The sequence below is a fragment of the Vitis riparia genome, chromosome 18, assembly GCF_004353265.1.
Source record: "Vitis riparia cultivar Riparia Gloire de Montpellier isolate 1030 chromosome 18, EGFV_Vit.rip_1.0, whole genome shotgun sequence".
Taxonomy (NCBI): Eukaryota; Viridiplantae; Streptophyta; class Magnoliopsida; order Vitales; family Vitaceae; genus Vitis; species Vitis riparia.
This window is the reverse complement of record NC_048448.1, coordinates 11,491,695-11,503,696: the sequence shown is the minus strand read 5'-3', so window position 1 is coordinate 11,503,696 and position 12,002 is coordinate 11,491,695. Positions and strand designations below refer to the sequence as shown.

General features: G+C 37.4%; 1 protein-coding gene and 1 non-coding gene across 2 annotated transcripts; one reads left to right on the top strand and one right to left on the bottom strand.

The window, feature by feature from the left end:
* Nucleotides 1-690: 690 nt before the first annotated feature.
* LOC117907993 lies at nucleotides 691-851 on the bottom strand. Its single transcript, XR_004650113.1, has one exon. It is a non-coding gene; the product is annotated as a U1 spliceosomal RNA (small nuclear RNA).
* Nucleotides 728-10,944, top strand: LOC117905402 (pentatricopeptide repeat-containing protein At1g19720). Its single transcript, XM_034818331.1, has 10 exons — nucleotides 728-3,807; nucleotides 3,914-4,039; nucleotides 5,477-5,516; nucleotides 8,337-8,537; nucleotides 8,632-9,093; nucleotides 9,196-9,300; nucleotides 9,403-9,633; nucleotides 9,713-10,105; nucleotides 10,192-10,410; nucleotides 10,499-10,944. Exons 1-10 carry the CDS (start codon nucleotides 1,121-1,123, stop codon nucleotides 10,793-10,795), a joined length of 4,761 nt encoding a protein of 1,586 aa, XP_034674222.1. The 5' UTR covers nucleotides 728-1,120; the 3' UTR covers nucleotides 10,796-10,944.
* The last annotated feature ends 1,058 nt before the right edge of the window (nucleotides 10,945-12,002 follow it).

Below are 12,002 nucleotides of genomic sequence, written 5' to 3'. Positions count from 1 at the left end.
TGACAAAATTAAAAAGAAAAATATCAAAGTCCTAAGCTTCCATTTATATATAATTTATTCAAAGTTTCTTTCATTAAACTTTTGTGACTTGAAAATTTGGGGTTACCATCATTTATTAAAGAATGTGAAAATGGGACAAAAATGGACCTTCTTGTTGGGAAATTGATCATTTCACTTTAAATATGTTTTGATGCATGTAAAATGAATTTTAAAGATGGTATTTCCTAATATGGTTTTTTTTAAGCATTATATACTATTGCATGAGCCACCGTAAATTATTCATAGTTAAGGTTTTACAATAAATTAATAATTAAAAAAATGAACTCAAATTATATCTCTATCATTTTAGTGCATACACATTTCTTATATGTCATAACCATTTTTATTTTTTTGTTGAGTTAAAACTTTTTTATAACCGTTTTTTAAAACAATTTTTTATTTTCTATAACAAAAAATGTTTTTTACAACCATCTATACAAATGTTTTCAAACCATTTTTTATTTTCATTTATTTTAAATAATAATAAATAGCATATAAAATAAAATAAAATAAATCATTTTAAAACTTATTTAAAATTATGTTACGTTTTCCTAAAACTACCTTCGAACAAATTTTGAAAATAATTATTATAGGCTTTTACGTTCCCTCGATCCCATAACGACCGAGGATGCAAAAATTTTGAACTTGGTTGTAGGGGCCGCGCGAACGCAGGCCCCCGCTGTCACAAATTATGACGTACACTCTCCCACTTGGGGAGATGTTAGGCTGGCGCATCTCCTGAGTGCAATGGAGACCGCCTACCTAGGCCATGATCCTTCATGATCGACCATAGACCCCGTCCAGGTAAGTATGTTTTCCATAACTTCGTGTCCCTTTTTTATATGACCAGCTCCCCTCCTCTTTTTTCACCCGCCCGATGTGGGATTCAGAACATACCTACCCTCTTACCAGCCACTCATTTTGGACGACTCTATCCATCCTCGGCTGACGTGGGAAGCTTCAGAGTGGTGGAAGATAAACACACCAGGAACAAGCATGAGCATTTTCCTGCCTTCGTTGATGACCTTGGTTTCCAACTGAAAACAAAAACACAAGAGAAAGGGGAAAAACTTGTTCAACAATGGAAAATTTAATCCTCCCCTGCAAATCAAGACCCCCTTTAGCAACTCCCTCCAAGCAAGGAACCTCATTCGAGTGTTCATCAAGAATCATTCAACCCAGAGTTTCTTTTACCAAAATCCACCAACCATTGACACCAAAACTAAAACCAAAAGTTACAGACGCCCATTTGAATCACCTCTGCAAAAATGGACGGCTCGCCGATGCCATAGCCTGTCTTGACGCCATTGCACAGGGTGGGTCAAACGTAAAACCCAATACTTACATGCAGTTACTACAGTCTTGCATTGATCAGGGTTCAGCCGAGCTAGGTCGTAAGCTACATGCTCGAATTTGTTTGCTTGAGGAGATGAATCCATTTGTTGAGACTAAATTAGTTAGCATGTATGCGAAATGTGGGAGTTTGGGAGAAGCGAGAAAGGTGTTCGGGGAAATGCGTGAGAGAAATTTGTATGCGTGGTCAGCAATGATTGGTGCGTATTCTAGAGAGCAAATGTGGAGAGAAGTTGTGCAGCATTTCTTTTTTATGATGGAAGATGGTATCGTTCCCGACGAGTTTCTGCTCCCGAAGATACTTCAAGCTTGTGGGAATTGTGGGGATGCTGAGACTGGGAGATTGACACATTCGCTGGTAATTCGGTGTGGCATGAATTTCAATATCCGTGTTAGTAATTCAATTTTGGCCGTTTATGCGAAATGTGGTAGGCTGAGTTGTGCAAGAAGGTTTTTTGAGAACATGGATTACAGGGATAGAGTGTCTTGGAATTCGATCATAACTGGATATTGTCAAAAAGGTGAGCTTGAAAAATCCCACCAACTGTTTGAGAAGATGCAAGAAGAAGGGATTGAACCAGGATTGGTGACTTGGAACATATTAATAAATAGTTATAGCCAGTCTGGGAAATGTGATGATGCAATGGAACTGATGAAGAAGATGGAGAGTTTCAGAATAGTTCCTGATGTCTTTACATGGACGTCTATGATTTCGGGGTTTGCTCAAAACAATAGGAGAAGTCAGGCATTGGAACTGTTCCGGGAGATGCTTTTGGCAGGGATTGAACCAAATGGGGTTACAGTTACGAGTGGAATCTCAGCATGTGCATCTCTCAAAGCTCTAAAGAAAGGGATGGAACTCCATTCTGTTGCAGTTAAGATAGGTTGTGTTGAAGATCTATTGGTGGGAAATTCACTAATCGACATGTATTCCAAGTCTGGGGAGCTTGAGGATGCTAGGCGGGTCTTTGATATGATCTTAAAAAAAGATGTTTACACTTGGAATTCAATGATTGGAGGGTACTGCCAAGCTGGCTATTGTGGGAAAGCCTATGATCTCTTTATTAAGATGCATGAATCTGATGTACCACCTAATGTCGTAACGTGGAATGCAATGATCTCAGGCTATATACAGAATGGAGATGAGGATCAAGCTATGGATCTTTTCCATAGGATGGAAAAAGATGGGCTAATTAAGCGGGACACAGCATCATGGAATTCTCTTATTGCAGGTTACCTGCAGAATGGACACAAAAACAAGGCATTGGGGATATTTCGACAAATGCAGTCTTTCTGTATTAGACCCAATTCAGTCACCATGCTGAGTATCTTACCTGCATGTGCTAATTTAGTAGCAGCCAAAAAGGTAAAGGAGATCCATGGTTGTATATTGCGAAGAAATTTAGGGTCTGAACTATCTGTTGCCAATTGTCTCATAGACACTTATGCCAAATCAGGGAATATTGTTTATGCACAAACTATATTTCAAGGCATTTCATCCAAAGATATCATCAGCTGGAACTCGCTAATTGCTGGTTATGTTTTGCATGGTTGTTCAGATTCTGCACTTGATCTCTTTGATCAGATGACAAAGATGGGAGTTAAACCAAGCAGAGGTACTTTTTTGAGTATCATCTATGCATTCAGTCTCTCTGGAATGGTGGACGAGGGGAAGCGAGTTTTCTCTAGCATGATGGAAGACTATCAAATTTTACCAGGTTTGGAACATCATTCAGCTATGATAGATTTATTGGGCCGCTCAGGTAGGCTTGGAGAAGCAATTGAATTCATTGAAGATATGGCCATAGAACCAGACTCCTGCATCTGGGCTGCCTTACTAACTGCCAGTAAAATTCATGGGAATATTGGGCTGGCAATCCGTGCAGGGGAATGTTTGCTAGAATTGGAACCATCGAATTTTTCAATTCACCAGCAAATTTTACAGATGTATGCTTTATCTGGAAAGTTTGAGGATGTTTCAAAATTAAGAAAGAGTGAAAAAAGGAGTGAGACCAAACAACCTCTTGGGTGTAGCTGGATCGAAGCTAAAAACATAGTGCACACTTTTGTTGCTGATGACCGGTCTAGACCATATTTTGACTTTCTACATTCTTGGATAGAAAATGTGGCAAGAAAAGTGAAGGCACCTGATCAGCACGATCGACTATTCATTGAGGAAGAAGAAAAGGAAGAGATTGGTGGGGTCCACAGTGAAAAACTTGCATTAGCTTTTGCCCTAATTGACCCTTCTTGTGCACCCCGAAGTGTTCGGATTGTGAAGAACCTGAGAATGTGTGGAGATTGCCATGGGACAGCCAAATTTCTCTCCATGTTGTATAGCTGTGAAATATACCTGAGTGATTCAAAGTGCTTGCACTGGTTTAAAAATGGGCGTTGTTCTTGTGGCGATTATTGGTAACTGAAAAGAAAAATAATGATAGCAATTTCATATGATTGGTTTGGAGAAAAGTTGTGAGAGACTCAAAATTTTGCATTTTGCTTTCTTTCATTTTGCACCAAGCCAACTCATCCAAAAACTTAGACTCTCCACCATTGTCGCCAGAGCAGAGATTCCAGTATGGTTACACCTGGCAGTTGCTGATGACATGATATGTGTCTATCCTATACGAGTTCATTATGTTGCCAGGTATAGTATTTGTTCTTTTTTAAAAAAAAAATTGTAATTGAGGGAGCAGACCTAAAAGGCTTTTATATTGTTGATACTACTATGAGTATTATCTCTTGAAAAAGTTATTGATTTAGATGAACATTTGATTGCCTCCTTTTCTTTTGGTCGTTTGATTGACGAAACAACCAACAAGGCACAAATGATATTATTTGCCATGTGGCAGTCCATAAGACAAAAACTAATGTTGCCATAGGAAAGAAGCGTGTCAGAAAAAACAAATATTCTTTTTTCTGTTAAGACATACATGATATAACAAACCTTCAATATAGAGGAAGTTGCATCTGTTTTTAGTTCTAATATACTTTCACACACTTTCACTTTTGGTCTTGATTTCTCTCTCAGTCTATTTTCTCCTACCTTTCTTTTTGCCAGTGTTTTATTATATCACTATTTTCATTTTTTTATTCATACATAAGAAACATCAAGAAAACAAAACCAGGATGTCCAATACCAACCCCACTTCTTTACCATCTGAGAGAAGCCTAGGGCCTTTTTTTCTTACTAAATGCTATTTCTATCGCTTGGACATCCTTGAAGGTAAATTTAACTAGCTAATTTCTTTCACTTTCACTCTATATCCTGAGAATGATTAACGACTTTGCAATTGCACATACTTCTCTTCTAATATATGAGAAAGCCAATTAGCTCTGCTTTGCAGGATGGGGAAAAACCTCAAGTACATGGCCCCTCAATGTACCAATAAATCTTAGGGACCTGATCCAGGATGTGGAAGCACCTTCCTTTTGACCTTACAATGATACACCAAGCCCAAGACTTATTTTTGAAGCAAATTTCATTTTATGCTGTGAAATTCTAGATATTCTTAAAGTAAGTCCTCAAAGGCATTTTGGTATGTTTCTTCCAGATAAGATGACCTGCTTGGTGAATGAACCAGGTCATTATCTGCGTTATGTCTTACATTACATAGGAGTATAACAGATGTTCTGAAATGACAAGACTTTCTGTACCCTAAAGCTTCAACCATATGACAATTGCATTTCCAGTTGAGATACATTTCTCATGACTTCTTAGTGCTTCTGCTTGCTCTTTTCTCTATTAGATCAAGTGTTCTGTCATTTGTGTTCCCCTAATATGTAATTGTTCTAACCCCAAGTTGACAGGAGATGGACATGTCTATTTCCATCCTATGGGATTTCTCTTTATTAATTAGGAATGTAGGTCAAAGTTAATCTTTCACTTCTTGGGTCAAAACTATATTACTGACACCATTAGGTCCATTGCACTTAGCTGTTTGCTATAGTTTGATACCTTCACTGAGATGTTTCTTTCAAATAATTTTATTTTAAATCGAAGTACTTCTCTCTCTCTCTCTCTCTCTCTCTCTCTCTCTCTTTAACAATTTAATCTTTTTTTTTTTCTCTTTTCATTTTGTAGATTGCCGAAGGGTATGTTTTGGTGCATACTCGGATCACCTGTAAAGATAGAGTCATATTCTGAGACAAACTAGAAACTAGTTTGGTAAGATGCCCCATCCTACCTTGGCCTCACCCTTCACATTATCTTCGAAATTTATTTTGTTGCTTGTGTCAATTTGTCCAGATCATATTCCAGCCCCTTTCAAGTAGCTTTCAAATTAGTCAGTAGAAGTTGTCTCCATACTTCAATGCCCCTCACTTGCAGGATGGATGTTCAATTTATGCTTAATTTGTTGTGTGCCTTCACACACACATAATGTGACAACACAATAGAAATGCCCTTCTAAACATCCAAGCAGACAAAGTGGAAGGATAGGCTAAAAATTAATAGATATTTCACCCACCATTTAGGATGTGTTTGGTATGTGGGAATAGGAAAAGAAATAGAATGGGAATGGAGGCAAATCATGAGTAAGAGTGGGATTTGGTTTTCCTAAAAAATGAATTTTTGATTTCTATTCTCATTCTCTATTCTAGCATTTGACACATGCTTAGGGAACTATTAATATTTTACTTCCTGTATATTAATATTCATCTGAGACCCCTTTTTTTTCTTTTGGTTATACACATCTTCACTTGTAAATTTTAACATATGGGGGGCAGTTGACATGAAAGTGGGAACCCACTTCTCACACCCAGCCTCCAATGGCAAGACTGTCATATTCCACGAAAGTCACCAATCTCCTATTCAAAACCTCCAAAAGTTCACCCATCTAAGAAAATTTCCAACTGGCAAGAGCTGAACCTGAAATCGTCAGAAACCCATGTTTATGGACCTTAGGTTCGTAATGGTGGAACTCTATTTGATGATGAGGTCTTTACAAGTGTTAGGGCCATTCATGTTTCATGCCATGTAGGAGTTACTTCCATCAAAGTTTGCTATCATTGGACAATGTATTTAGGTTCCAATGGTCATTCTTTCTTGGGATTTAGCAAGATAATTCTTTCCTTGAAAATATTAACTCATTTTTGGATATTACTTGAACAGGTAGATTTTGTTATGCCTCAAAGGCCTCAACTCCATACAACCGCAGGTAGTTTTTGTTATACCTCAAAGGTCTCAACCCATAGAATCGGCTTTATGAATCAACAACTTTCATGGGACCTGCATCATAAAATCCATCATTGCACACCATAAAGAAGTGTGGACACATTCAGACATGAAGAAGGGATATCCTTCTCACTGGTGTCAAAAGAAGAGGTGGTGGCTGCATTTAAATTCAAGGGTGGTTTGTAGAAAGCATTAGGGTTCATGCAACGTTGGGAAAGTTTGCAACTCTCAGGCTGAATGATCTTCATAAACTTCAAGATCAAATGAGCATGGAACTATCAACGTCTGACAACCAACTTCCAGTGAGCTGAAAAATGGACGAGAGTTTCCATAACCCTATCCATTACACTTGATGAATTTGAAGATGTATTAGTTTCTGAGAGTGGTTTGAGTAGAAGATATTTCCATCCAAATTGACACCAGATGGCATTTGTATTAGTAGTAGTTTCCCTTCTTTTTTTTCTTTTTTCTTTTTGTCTTTTTCTCTGAATGGTTCACACAAATCAGTACTCAAATCTTCGTACTAGAAAATAGGGTTCAGGTTGAATTTGGATGGTTTTCCATGCATTGAAAATGGATTCCAGAACATTCATATGATTCAAGTGCAGAAAAGCAAAAGAAATGCTAGATAAAGTAAGGCGAGAATGAAACAAGATGCATGTCACCTCTCGCAGACTTGCTTGAGGACAAAGAAGACGAATCATGCACAAATTCCGTGGAATAAGATCTGCTACGTGCGGTGAAAAAAAATGGAATAATTGTGTTTTGGACCATCTAAAAATTAAGTTTTGATTCATATAAATTCACTATTTAAACCCAAGACTTACAGAAAATGTGAAAATTGGAAAGAAGGGTATGAATTTTTCATTTTTTTAGAAATGATATTTATTCACTATAAAAAAAAATTAGAAAAGTATTAATTTAAATTTTATTCATTTTGTAAACCTCCATAAAAGTAATATAATTTAGTGATTTGGAAAAAAATACACCATTTTTCAAAAAAATAAAAATAAATTTTTATTTTTATTATTTAAAAATCAAACATCTTGTAAAATATGTATTTTTAAAATTGTGTATATAAAAAATAAAAATATGTGAAATTTATTTTTTTTAAATGATATATTTTTAGAATATATTTTTTAAAAATTAATTTTCTAAAAATAATAAATTATTAATTTTTAGAATAATTATTAAAAAAACATTTAAGAGTCCAACAATGTGGTAGAAAATGGTTTTGAATGATATATTTGTCTTTTCATATTTTATATGCTCTTTATAAATTATACCACTTATATTGATTAAAGCTTAATTTTTGTGCGATGACAATTGTCCAAAAAAAAAAATTATAAATATAGAAAATACATTTGACCGTTGTGAATGCATGGAATTTTTCAGGAAACGCCAAAGGTCCTTTTGAGAAGCACTTATTGGGAGATCAGGGGATCGAATTCCCTTTCTTTGGAAAGTTTCCCTGATAGTGGAAACCCGAATAGCTTCTTCTTCCACATACTTGTGAATCTCTGATAATGTTTTCCAGGCAATCCTATGAACACTCACTTTTTTGCTCCATAAATTCTTCTCATATCTTTCCTCTAACTCAGCGTAAAACCGATCCACCCCCATCACGCATTTGTTCTCTCGACCTCTCATCTCTGTTTGATCCCTGCAAAGAATGGTAACCAGTAGTTACAGTTAATTGGTTTTAATACACTCCATACTAGTTTTTGTTAATTGACTAACAGGCTTGGGTTAAATGATGGTGTGACAGAGTTTCGACAACCCCATATCAGTTGGGCCATGGGGAGGTCAAGATGGATTGCGCTGGGACGATGGGGTGTACTCTACAGTTAGGCAGTTGGTGATAGCTCATGGAATTGGTATCGACTCCATCTTGATTGAATATGATAAGAACGGAAGCTCGGTGTGGTCGGAAAAGCATGGTGGAAGTGGAGGCACTAGAACCAACAGGGTTGGTCTGCGAATTTGGTTGAGTTTTGCCATATATTTTCATCACAAGTCATCAATATTCACTGAAGTTGCTAAGCTGTAATTGCATTTTGCAGGTCAAGCTTGATAGCCCGGATGAGTTTCTAACTTCAATTCATGGACACTATGGTAGCTTACTTGAAAGGGGGCCAGTCTTTGTTCGATCACTTACTTTGGAGAGCAACAAGAGAACATATGGTCCATTTGGCATTGAACAAGGAATATATTTCTCTTTACCAACGACTGGGGGCAAGATCATCGGGTTCCATGGCAAGTCGGGCTGGTATCTTGATGCAATTGGAGTTCATTTGAAGCCGCATAAGCCAAGTCCCTTTAAATCAAGTGTTCAGACGCAAAATTATTTTTCTACTGGTACTGATAGAGTTGCGTACTCAGTAGTACAAGGAGGTGTAAGCAGAGGCTATGATGTTATTGTTGCTTTTAGACAGAAGGATGACTACAACAGCAATGGTTCAGCATACAATTTCCCAAACCAAACTTGTTATTCTGGAGAATCCAGTGATTCAGAAAAGGGCAAGGTGAGAAATCCCTGAATATATAGTAGTACCCTTTTACAGGTTGTTTTTGTATATGATACCCCTTACTTGTACATTATTAATCTTCAGAAAGCTTCATTTCAGGTGGGTGGTGTGAAAAAATTGTCATACAGCAATGTTTCACCACAGAATCTCTCAAGGCAAACTTCTAGGTCTGGAGAGTCCAGTGATGCTGAAACCAAAGGCAAGGTAAGAATTAATCCCCAGAGCAAGTAGTTTCTTTTGAGTGTGTTACATATTCTATGTTTGTCCACCTCACTAGTTGCTCACTCTGAAAAGCTTCCCTTTCAGATTGTTGGTGCTGTAGAGAGAGTGCCCTCAAAAGTTAGAGGCGCGGTGACATATGGACCTTGGGGTGGTAAGGGTGGTTTTGTGTTTGATGATGGAGTCTCCACAGGTGTTCGGCAAATCAATCTATCGCGCAACATTGGAATTGTGTCAATAAAAGTTTTGTATGACCAGAATGGGCAAGCTGTATGGGGAAGCAAAAATGGCGGAACAGGAGGATTTAGAAATGACAAGGTGAATCAAAATTTCACAGTTACACTTGTTATTAATCTGGAGCCACAAAAGTTTCATATTTGTGCTGTGTGATTTGCAGATAGTAATCGATTATCCATACGAAGTCCTAACGCATATAACAGGCTACTATGCGCCTACAATGGTCATGGGACCTAACATCATCAAGTCACTCACCTTCCACACAACAAAAACCAAATATGGGCCATTTGGAGAAGAACAAGGAACTCCTTTTTCCTCCAACATAAAGGAAGGGGTGATCGTCGGATTCCATGGGAGAACAGGGTTGTTCATAGATGCTATAGGTGTTCATATGATCGAAGGGAAAGCGAGACCACCCACACGTCCTCCCTCCAACAACCAACTCAACCAAAACCAAAGCCAAATCCAAGTACTGGACAACGCTGCTGAAGTGGATAGGCCACTATGGTACTCGCATAAGCCAGTACCAACCAAGGGAGGACCATTTGAAGAGGTACTGCTTAAGAATTTTACTACATACGAATACAAAAATATTAAACTTATGGGAAAATTGAAGTGTGAAGCGATTGCCTTTCTCAGGTTGGCAGTGGAGTGGTCAAAGAACCAGCCCCATGTGGACCAGGTCCATGGGGTGGGGATGGAGGGCGGCCATGGGACGATGGAGTATTTTCCGGGATTAAGCAGATCTATCTGACAAGAGCAGAAGCCATTTGCTCGATACAGATTGAGTATGCCAGGAATGGACAGTCTATTTGGTCCACAAAACATGGAGGAGACTGCGGAACCACCACACATAGGGTAATTAAGAAAGGTCTTACTTCCATCGTCTATTACATTATACTCAGCAATCTCCATCATTTTTCTTACTTGTTTCTCTTCATTGAAGGTGAAATTGGAGTACCCACATGAAGTAGTGAGTTGTATATGTGGGTATTATGGTCCCATCAGCATAAACGAGCCGTGGAACGCTATCAAGTCACTGACTTTTTATACCAGCCGAGGAAAGTATGGGCCGTTTGGTGAGGAAATAGGAACCTATTTTACTTCAACGAGGACAGAAGGAAAGGTGGTTGGCTTCCATGGAAGGAGCAGCCTGTACTTGGATGCCATTGGAGTGCACATGCAACACTGGTTAGGAGATCAAAGGACCCTGAAGCCCAATCTCTTCAAAATTTTCTATTGATCATCATTTCAACCTAAGATATGATCTGATTATTCTACATTTGATGAATCAATAAAGCCATAGCTGGATGTCTGTATTAAACGCATATGCTTTGTTCTAAATAATCAGCTGTTGAAATAAAAGTTTTCAGAATCGATTCTCAGTCTCTACTTTTGCAAGTCTTGAGTAAATAGATGAACCCAAATATCAATTGGGTTAAAAACAATAAATTCAAATACCACCTAATTACTACATAATTAATACATCATGGACTGTGTGACCTTTCTTATTCCACTTTTTGGGTCGCCTATTGGACCGGTATTGAACCGTTTGGGCTGACGGTTGAACCGTCGAACCGCTTGGGCCGGGCGGTTCTGGGAGAACCGAACGGTTCAAAACCCCCCAGCCCTTTTTTGACTAAGCGGGCCACTGCCTCACGGCCCAACAAGAATGGCCTATTCCTCTTTTTGACAATGGGCTTCTCCAAGGCCCAACATTAAAATACCCCTCTTGCAAAATGGGTTCATTTCACACCAGTACTGTGCCACAAGGCCCAATAGCCATTAAAAGGTGGAAAGAGGTTTATAAAGCAATCTATTTTTTCTCTTGCTTCCAATGTGGGATAGGATTTAAAAGCAAAAATAAACCTTGCTCCAGAATGAGGGTTTGAACCGCGGGCCACAAGCTCAAGAGGAGCACAACCCCTCCACTGCGCTGCATCTTTTTGTTGTACTAAAATTTAACAAAAAATAAATACATAGGATATTTCAAAAAATAATATATATATATATATATATATATATATATAAATCAAATATTTTTTTTCATTTTAATTTGTTTTCATATTTAAATACGATTTTTTTTTACCATTGAATATATTTTCATATTTAAATATTGTATATATTTTGTTTAATAAATTTAAACCATTAATAATTTAATACATTTATATAAAAATAAATAAATAATATTATAAATATTATTAAATTTTTAATTATATATTTTAAATATTTTATTATTATTTTAAATTTTAATAAAAATATAAAATATATTTGTGACATCACCGGCGTAATTCGACCACCGGTCTAACTAATGAATCGTGAATCAATAACTTTTTCAACTCAATATCCGGTTCTAAAAATATTTGGTAAACATGAACATGCTTTATGACCCAGGCCAAAACCCAACCATGGGACTTGGATCGGATAAAAGGCCCAAAACCAACAAATGG